The 9954-nt window shown below is 42.8% G+C and overlaps 1 protein-coding gene across 2 annotated transcripts; it reads left to right on the top strand.

Moving 5' to 3' along the window:
* Window positions 1–4058: 4058 nt before the first annotated feature.
* On the top strand, window positions 4059–9065 carry LOC122613060 (endoplasmic reticulum metallopeptidase 1). 2 transcript variants are annotated; one of them, XM_043787034.1, is made up of 11 exons: window positions 4059–4331; window positions 5876–6534; window positions 6597–6957; window positions 7018–7401; window positions 7460–7640; window positions 7704–8032; window positions 8092–8191; window positions 8247–8349; window positions 8412–8604; window positions 8662–8754; window positions 8818–9065. In XM_043787034.1, exons 1-11 carry the CDS (start codon window positions 4299–4301, stop codon window positions 8983–8985), a joined length of 2604 nt encoding a protein of 867 aa, XP_043642969.1. In that variant the 5' UTR covers window positions 4059–4298; the 3' UTR covers window positions 8986–9065. The 2 variants fall into 2 exon arrangements, with proteins under 2 accessions (XP_043642969.1, XP_043642968.1); XM_043787033.1 differs by lacking the exon at window positions 4059–4331 and adding an exon at window positions 5029–5196.
* Window positions 9066–9954: the final 889 nt, after the last annotated feature.

Here is a 9954-nt window from a genome sequence, read left to right as displayed (position 1 = left end):
CGACCGAAACACACACAGACAAGAAATACATTTTAAAGTGTCACAATAGCTGCTAGATATGCTTTTACAAACAATATTTCATTATAAACCGACCTCATCTTTTCTACCCAGGTCATTTTCAGGTTGCATATAAAAAGGACCTAAAATGTTGCTTTATTCTTAAGAATTTACTTCAATTGGAGCTCAAAATGGTTCAACTTAAAATGTTGAACGCGCAAGTTCAAGGTATTCCTTCCATTCCTGCATACTCTAGTGATCTTTGGCTGTCCGATTGCATTGTTAAGCTATCTACAAATTTGTTTCAAATGCAGTCGCAATTGCTTTTGTGCAGGGAGTTCCCTTGGACTGCATTGCTCTTTTGCTGGCCAAGCACAAAAGTCACTGGCCGCGTGGAAAGCTGCACTGCAATCCAGGCGGCACGAATAAGTCAATGTCTTGTGTTACTTGAGGAGGATGGGGTGAATTCCACTCCAGCTCAGAAGCCATTTCCATTGCCATTCTGCCGTTGGCAGAATACAACTTTAGACATTGAGCTATAAGTATTTTCGCTTGCTCGTTGGTTTAATCAAGCATGAAATAGTCCAATCGTTGTGGCTTATATATGCGATGGAAGTATGATTAGGTTATTGACTCGCCAAGTTGGAAAAAACATATATACGAGAACAAGGGCACTGCTCTAGCAAGCACTTAATTTGAGGGATTAAAAACCCTTCAGCAAGGGAAAAAGAGTAGGGGTCATAAGTTTTCATCTGGGGATTACACGGCGTATACGCAATTATAGCAACGTAATTAATTAATGAGTGAAAGCTGCAGGTAAAGCAGCGAATTTAAATTGCAAAACCCCTGCTTGTAATGCAGTGAAATCACCCGAACAAAAGGGCGTACATCACTTTCGCTTTTGATTTCTATTTATCTGCTTAATTCGCAATCAGCAATCCTCCGCTTTAATTAACCATATGTACATGTATAAGACCAGGTGAATTTCCGAAGCCAAAACATCTGGCAGCCAATTAGCCTAATCCAGTTAGCTTCTGGGCCAGAAATTTTGAAGCAATTATCGTGACAAGTGAACTAGACTCACACACACATACGCACATGCTCAACCAGACACAAAAACAACATCCGACTGATTGATGCTTGTCACCTGCTAGTGTGTGTGTGTGTGTGAGGGGTTGAAAAAAGGGGAGGCTTATCCTGTGTCTGCTTCGTCTGCTCATAAATCACAAACGAATCAGCGAACGCTTCAAATGACTTCATTAAAAAGCGTAACACACGCAGTCAGAGAAAAGGAGAAGAGCGGGCGAAGCCAGGAAGCACTGAGAAGATATTCTGCCAAAAACTTTACTTGATTTTATTGAAAGCAAATAGCAGATCTTCCCCGATTCTGAGTGTAATAGAATAAAAGCATCGTCAGCAGGCCCAGTCAAGTGTACATGGGGCCAAGAGGGAGGAGATAAAACCAAGTTGAGTGGGGGGGCTAAATAGACCTACTCCCCCATTATCCATTATCCGCAGCCGCACAGCGCGTTTATCCCATGAGCCCCAGCTTCGATGCGCTATTAGCAAGGACTGAAATTCGATGAAATCCGGTCCTTTGTCTCCCAAAAAAAAAACAGCAGCAGATGGAAAACTTTCCCAGGAGTACCGCCCCCCAAGGACTTGAACTTTTCCCTTGACATTTTCCACGGTTGTAAACAATTGTCGGCATTCCGTTTTTCAGATCGCACGAAAAGTTTTTGGAAATCTATTCAAAGTATACCTAAGCAGATCCTAATTATAACAAAACTGTTTCGATAGGTGCCAATGGAAGTGAACAGGCAAAATTGAAAACCAAAGCAATTTTAGCTGAAAAACAAAAAAGGTCAACCCAAAAACTGGAAATTGTTTTCTTTTTTATTTTCTTTTATTTAGAAAAAACTCTCCGTTGAGCCAACTACTTAGAACTTTAACTGGAAAACTTTTCTGGTTTTTACCAGTTTTTGTTTTGTTTTTCGTCCTTTGTTTTCCTTTATTATTCCTCTCATGTTCCACTTCCTTGCGTGCGCTTTGTTCTCTCTCCACATCCTGCCACTGATTTGCCGCTATTGTGTCATTGTCCAAAAATTTTATTATGACCCACAAAAGTAAACGGAAAAAAATAAGGAAACAAGGAAAAACTTGGCCGCTTTGTGGTGGGAGTTACTGTCGCATAAAGGACACATTTTTGCATTGGGGGAATGGGAGATTTTAACGGCAGGCTAATGATAATCGCCTTGGTCAACGACCTGTAATCCCCACAAATTAAGGTTTTCATTTGAGAAGCCAAATCCGATTGGGAACATATAATAGGAATCAATAAATAGAAACTATCATGTGGAAACCAATTTAAAAGTTGCAAACTAACCAATTTCGCTTCACCGAAGTTGGGTTTCGTAAACTTTTGATTACAACTTTTAATTGATTTGCAATAAATATGGGGCAGCTAGTGAAAGTTTGAGTTTGAACACAACCCATATTGTCTTTGAACGTGGAATTTCGTTATTGTTTCATTGGATGGCATAGACTTTTGGGCGAATTAGCATTAAATCAAGACAATTTGCATGCGCCATCCGCGTTTTTAATCCAATATTCTCGCAGACACGCTGAAAGTCAAGTATTTGAATGCAAATGACTCGCCGCCCTAAAGTAGGCAAGCATTTCACGTGTTTTTTGGCCCACCAATCTCGCGGCTGTTACTCACAAATTCAGTTCGTTTTCTTCAGCTGGCTCCGAAGACGATTTGCATTCGCTGGGTGCTTTCCGCTTTCCGCTTTTTGTATTCTTTTTTGTATTAAAAATTATATAATTTTATTTTTAGCTAGGCAAACGGAACAGGCAGAGAGATAGACGCACACATACACACACGCGCGCACATAGATACGCGGCCCCTTTCTTTACTCCAAGCACATTTTTAGTACCGTTAGGGATCCCACTTTGAGTCCTAATTTATTCTTTCCGTTCTGCTTGAACTTTTTCCTTTGTAGCGAGCACGACCAAAAGCTTCGAGCGTTGAAACGCGACTGAGACTTTAGTAGCAGCGGGACAAGCGGCTCAACTCAACGGTGGAGAATGTGGAAAGAAGAGAGAGAGAGAGAGAGTAGGCGGCAGCCCCCAAAATGAACGCGCAAAGAAGAAAGGCGCTGTATGGGTGGTGGTAGTGGTGGTAGGTACGCAAAGCACGAGGAGGCGCGAATTTGTGTCGAAAAGGCGGGCGAAGAAGCAGCTGACACACATTTCGCTTTGTTTTGGTTGTGGCCCCAAACCGGCAATTGCTCTCACAGGCATGCGTACTTTCTTCATTCTCTCTCGCTTTCCTTTCGACTGAAACTAGCCACAAAAGACGGCAAAAAACTAGCTGGTCAGTTCTGATTGTGAAACGGAATTCCCTTACACTTGTTTCTGGGCATTCATTCTATCGATTATCCTCTTGGGCCGTGTTCCGGTGAACGCTTTGTTTACGAATTTCAGTGCCACAAGGCATCAATGAAGAAGTGAGTGCGCGAGTCAGTGTGTTAGTGAGTGAATGAATTCGCGAGAGCAAATGGCGCACACACACACACACACTTATAGGTTACACCCACTTGGGTCTTCCATTTTAGGTTGAATGACACTGCGCCTAAGTGCCCCTTCCTGCTCTTCCTCCGCCATTATTGCATTTCCCGTTTTATGGCACATGTTTTCCACGTTGTCCTCAATTCCAAACGGGATGCTCCCTCTGCACGCGTGTGTGTGTCTGCGTTTTTCACGTCATCGTTTTATTATGCACATGCAGGCCAGAAAGAAACAGACAGACCGGGCTCATAACTGTAAATGAGCAAAATTACCGTTCTTAGTCGCCCCATTCTTGTGTGCTGCTTTTCCGCTATTTGCCTGGCCAGTGTTTAATTGATTTCTAGTTGCCTCCCGAAAGTATGCAATTACGAAGCAGATAAAAGCCGCTTCTGGTGCGATAGACGATCGAAACGATTGCTATCTTTATCGAGTGCCGCACACAATTGTTTTGTTTACCGCACACACACACACATTTGCCCGAGTAAACACGAAAATAATGCGCTGAGTGAAAAGTGTAAATAGAAACAACTAAGAACTGTCAACAAAGCGCTGACCATTATTCTGAATAATTCAGTTAGTGCCGCAGCGCTTTGTGGTCAAGCGGCATTAAAACCGCGCTTCGGGAACTTTGATTCCCCATTCGGCGGCCAAAACTCGCAGCGGCAAAAACAACAACAGCGGTTTCGCTACTACATACATAGATACCGGAAGAAGAAGAGCGAATCGGAATGAGCAGCGAAACGGAGGAGAAAAGATCGAAGGTACGTACGGATGCAGATTTAGAATGCGCTTTCAGATGCGCAAAGTGCACTTAGAGAAATTAGGTACAAAATGTCAGTCGGTTTACAAAATTGTAGAAACTTAAAAAAAACATCCGACTGAAATTACTTAAAAAGATTGCTCTTATGAATACATATTTTTTTTATATTTCGATCATACCAGATAATATTAAAACATATGAATAAGATTATAAGTTATAAGATTAATATTTCATAGTTCGTTAGAAAGTTGTATTAAACTAAGCCATATGCTTTTGTCATACAAAAAATGCAAATTTATGTATAATATTATTTTTTGGTTAGTGTAAAAAATAAGATAAGATATGAGAAAAAGTTTGCACTAATAATGCTGGTGTTCTAATTAATTGATATATCGGATTGGTCAAGTTCAGAATTATGAACAAACCAAGCGGAAGTTATGTGGGCATTCCTCACAGTCCACTGTTAATGAAAATCCAGCCCCCACAACCCCCTTTACCCAGAGTAGTTACAAACATAAATCGAACTACTCTTTACCCAGAGTAGTTACAAACATAACTCGAACTACGCGCCTAAAGATAAGATACGTTGTATAGTGGACGAGAGAATAGAAAAGCTATTTCTCTCTGGAGAGAGGGAATTTGAGACCGGTACTTTAGGATAACCAATGCAGTGGAACGGTTCAGTAGAGCGTTGGACGCCGGCGCGATCGGTTCATCGGTAGATCTTGAGCAAAATATACCGGACATCGTAATCCGGAAACATGAGTGGCAGTGAGAAGAATGTGCGGCGCCGCGTCATTACGCCGACCAGCGATCCTACGAATGTAGATCCATTGCTACGACCCCGCGGCTCCCAGCAGTATGAGGTAAGCACCCACTTTAGGTCCTTGATTAGATTGCTCTTGAAATTGGGTGTGGTATGTGCTAATCAACGGCGATCAAAACAGCCGCAACATGAGCATTACCCATGGCTGCGATCCAAAAGAATCGAACGTATTCGGCGGCATGAGTGCAGTACTTATCTGGAAAAAGAGCCGATAATTAACGCACAGTGGATACCCTTGAGATAGCACCGCACCATTTCGCCCCAGTTGCACCCTCAGTTTATCTATCTGTCTGGCCTCGATTTAGTGGAGCTATTGCCAACACAAGGAGGCATACTATCCACCTATAACCAATTCGATTTTCGGTGGCAACAGGTTTTGCAACTCTTCCAACTGGCGGGCTGACCAGCGATAAGATAACCGTTGATGGATTAAATCTAACTTTCGACTTGATACCTACAGTCGATTCCAATTTCGAAATTGACTCATGTCTGGGAGCCGAACGTAGGTGTATCTAACTACGAAGTTCTGGGTAATATCCATGCGGTGTGAATGAAACCGTGCCGAAAGTGAGATATCTTTAGGGGGATTGGTAAATGTAAAAGGAATATATATATATATATTACTTAGTTCCGAAAGAGATAAGTGCTTAAAGCCCATGCAGGCATAGCAGATTTATTAAATTATTTTTACTTTATATAATCTCTATTATCCATTTCAGGCTCAGCCCAATGGCTGTGAGCGAGCATTTGTCCGGGGCAACAAGATCAAGTGGTTCTGGGCACCGGCCTTCTTTGGATTCTGGCTGCTGCTTTATGTGACCATCTCGATCCCCGCCTGCCACCGCCTTCCCCGCCCGCTGACCATTCAGGATGAGGCCACGCACCCCGACCAGTTCATCGCCGAGCGCGCCGAGAAAAATCTGCGTGAGCTGGTGAGCCTGGGACCACGAGTGGTGGGCAGTCGACAGAATGAGATGGCCGCGCTGAAGATGCTGTCGCAGAAAATGCAAAAAATACGCTCCGGCACTGCCAACGATATTGAAGTGGATGTTCAGGTGGCCTCCGGCAGCTATGTTCACTGGTCCATGGTCAACATGTACCAGAGCATTCAGAATATTGTGGTTAAGATCAGTCCGAAGAACTCAAACAGCACTACTTATCTGCTGGTAAACAGTCACTACGATTCGGTGCCGGCGGGACCTGGCGCTGGCGATGACGGCTCCATGGTGGCCACTATGATGGAGGTACTCCGTGTGCTGGCCAAGTCCGACAAGCCACTGAAGAACCCTGTGGTATTCCTCTTCAACGGTGCCGAGGAAAATCCCCTCCAGGCCTCCCATGCCTTCATCACCCAGCACAAGTGGGCCAAATATTGCAAGTAGGTCAACGGAGCGCTTTTTATTTAGCCAACTTTAACTTACTTTCATTTTTCCCGTACAGAGCCCTTATTAATCTCGATTCCTGCGGAAATGGCGGTCGAGAGATCCTCTTCCAGTCGGGACCCAATCATCCCTGGCTGATGAAGAACTACCGACGTGCCATCAAGCATCCCTATGCTTCTACCATGGGCGAGGAGCTGTTCCAGCACAACTTCATTCCCTCTGACACGGATTTCCGCATTTTCCGTGACCACGGATCGGTTCCCGGCTTGGATATGGCCTACACCTACAACGGATTCGTCTACCACACGCGGCACGACACCGCAGAGATCTTTCCCAGGGGTAGCTTCCAGCATACTGGTGACAATCTGCTAGCTTTGGTCAAACAGATTGCCAACTCTCCAGAGATAGAGAATTCCGCGGTAACATGGCTGATAAAGATTCAATGGGTTAATTATTAATTTCCAGTTCCCTTGTTTTAGAAATACGCCAAAGGTCACACAATCTATTTCGATGTCATGGGCTGGTTCCTGGTTTTCTATACCGAAACCGAAGGTGTTATTCTGAACGTTATCGTCTCCTTGGTATCCATCGGTATTTGTGGCTACGCTATTAAGTTGATATCCGTCAACTCGGGCATAAAGCTTGAGAAGATCCTCAGGAAGGTTGGGCACACCCTCCTCGTTCAGATTCTATCCGTTGTTGTGGGGGCCATCCTGCCAGTTCTGCTCGGTCTGTTCATGGATGCGGTGCATTTGCCCCTGTCGTGGTTTTCGAACTCCTGGCTCATCTTGGGTCTGTATTTCACCACATTCTTCTTTGGTTTGGCCATAGTTCCCGCTTTGTATTTCCACTGGACTAAGCAAGTAAGTATTTTTTCATTGAGATGCTTAATCTTTTGACTAAATTGAAATCCTTTTTCAGGATAAGCTTCCCATTGGCCAGAGGATTCAGCTGTTGCTGCACTGCCACTGCGTGCTTCTGTCCGTCCTCACCCTGATCTTCACCATCTGTGGAATTCGATCTGTTTTTGTCCTGATGCTCAGCTGTTTGTTCTATACTGTGGGCTTGATCATTAACATTGCCACCAAACTGCACACGAAGGGTGAGTTGAACCTAATAGATTGTGCGTACATTGCTTTTTAATATGTCTTTCTATACCCTTTAGATGTCGCTTGGGTTATTCCGCACATTGTTTGCACTGTGCCACCATTTGTATTCTTCGCATATTTCTCGCACGGATTCTTCACCACGTTTATTCCCATGTTCGGTCGTTTTGGCGAGAACCTTAATCCCGATCTGGCGGTGGCTGTTTTCAGTGTTGCTGTGGGCTTTCTGTGCTGCGGCTTCATTATCCCTGTTCTGCAGTTGTTCAATAAGTCGAAGACTATTATCTGCGGCCTGCTGGGCATCACGTTGTTGTGCTTCATCATTGCAATGACACCAATTGGATTCCCGTATCGTCCAGAGACGAATGTCCAGCGTTTCGCTGTCCTGGTAAGAAACTATAGTTATTTTCCATGGATAAGTAAATAGGATTTTCTTTTCTTTTTCAGCACACCAAGCGTACCTTCCACGACGCCGAAAACAACGTGCGCCGTCAGGAATCTGGTTACTTTATTATGCCCCAGGACAGACGCACATACACTGTGAAAAGTAAGGTTTACTGATTATATTTATAGGTTTATACATTGATTTCTTTCCTTTTAAGATGCGGTCATCAACATGACGCAAGCCCAAAGGATTGGATCCGATTGCGATACGGAAATCAATTGCGGATTGCCCCTATACAATCAGCGTTGGCATAAGACCAGGTTAGTTTCCTATTTAAAAAGTTAGTATGAATTGGTAAGCTAATACATTTGAGGCCTTATAGAAAGAACAGCTTATGGATACCTGCATCGCCACCTGTTCTTGGCGAGAATGTGCCGACCGTCTTATTGCTATCCAAGAACACAGTGTCGGCCACCAGGATTCGCTATGAAATGCAGCTGAGTGGACCCAATCACATGGCGCTCTTTATTCAGCCCTTGAATGGAGCAAAGATGATGGACTGGTCCTTCCATCAGGTAATAATTAAATCCAGGTAAAGCCTGAATTCCATGTTAATATCTTGCTAATTACAGGCTCCCTTACGTCTGAGCTTTGAGCCACCTTACTTCATCTACTTCTCCTGGGGTGTCAATGGGGATCCACTTAAGTTCTGGCTAGAACTGGAAGTAAGTTATAGAAGAATCACAAAAGTTATTTGTTTACAAATATATATTTGCCATATCTACCAGAAACCCAACGGAAATTGGAACTCTACTACTGTGGAACTTGGTCTCGGAGGCCATTGGACCCATCACAAGGAACTAATTACGCCCGACTTTAGGAAGTTCCTCGACAGTTTTCCCCATTACGTGGATGCCACACCCTGGCCAGCTTCGTTTGAGAGCCGGATCTTCTAGAGAAGCTATCTAATGTATACTTTATTGTACCTTAGTAAAATAAATATCGTAAGAACTTTGTTCTTGAGATACGAAAAACATAATGATTGATAAGCGTCACTTAAACCTAATAAGTTTTATTGGGCTATTGATTTATCGATAATTAATAATAACTAATCCCCTAAGCTATGCGGTCTATATCAAAGTGTTGTGATTGTAAAAGTTTCGCCAATCTAAAGTTACATAAGGTCTACACGTAGAATATATTTTCTACATAATAAGAATGTAGAATTGAGGAATGCCGAATATTCCACCAAGAAGAGTGTTTGTACTTTCGGTGTGCGTAAAGTAAGTGACCAAAATTCGTATTGACTCGAATTTTATGACCCCGTCGGGGAATAATCGGCAATAGATTTATAATTTATGGTCCAAAATGTCAACCAGCTTGAGCCGCACGCAGAAAATAAATGGCAAAATCGCTCATCGCCCCCAAAAGAGAGTATTTTTCATAATGTCCATTCACGGAAAGTGTGATGCAGACTGATTTTTGATTGTCAGATTAGGATTTGATAATTTAATGTGTCCGAATGCTTATCAGCATGCAAAGTTAGACATTTCCGATGGATTATCTAAAAAAGTAAATACAAATTTAATAAACGTGGGACCAACATGTTGTTTAGCCTTTAATATTCACAGTAGTAAATCATGAGCTGTTCTATACTCGTAGTACGTCCTGCTAAGACATATTTATTAGTATTTAGCCCCGCTATAAAAAAAGAACCTAAGGTAATAAGAAACAACCAGTGCCAGACAGGTATTGTTATCTAAGCCGAAAATCTAATATACAGCGCCAAAAAAAAAAGTTATAAATTTATTTTGGGTCAGAGGGGTTTACTACTAAGTCACTTAATGCATGAATTTTAATGCAATTTGATAAATTGTCCAAGACTCTTACTCTTACTAACTTAATACTGTTACTTTGATTTCCAA

This window comes from Drosophila teissieri, chromosome 2R, assembly GCF_016746235.2.
Source record: "Drosophila teissieri strain GT53w chromosome 2R, Prin_Dtei_1.1, whole genome shotgun sequence".
Lineage (NCBI taxonomy): Eukaryota > Metazoa > Arthropoda > Insecta > Diptera > Drosophilidae > Drosophila > Drosophila teissieri.
This window is presented reverse-complemented; position numbering and strand designations above follow the sequence as displayed.

What these genes read in the sequence shown, in the direction of transcription:
- LOC122613060 (XM_043787033.1), top strand. Translation starts at nt 5,092, where the DNA reads ATGAGTGGCAGTGAGAAGAATGTGCGGCGCCGCGTCATTACGCCGACC. An exon ending in AAGTGGGCCAAATATTGCAA is followed by an intron (nt 6,535 to 6,596) that starts GTAGGTCAACGG and finishes TTTCCCGTACAG; the next exon opens with AGCCCTTATTAATCTCGATT. An exon ending in ACGCACATACACTGTGAAAA is followed by an intron (nt 8,192 to 8,246) that starts GTAAGGTTTACT and finishes TTTCCTTTTAAG; the next exon opens with ATGCGGTCATCAACATGACG.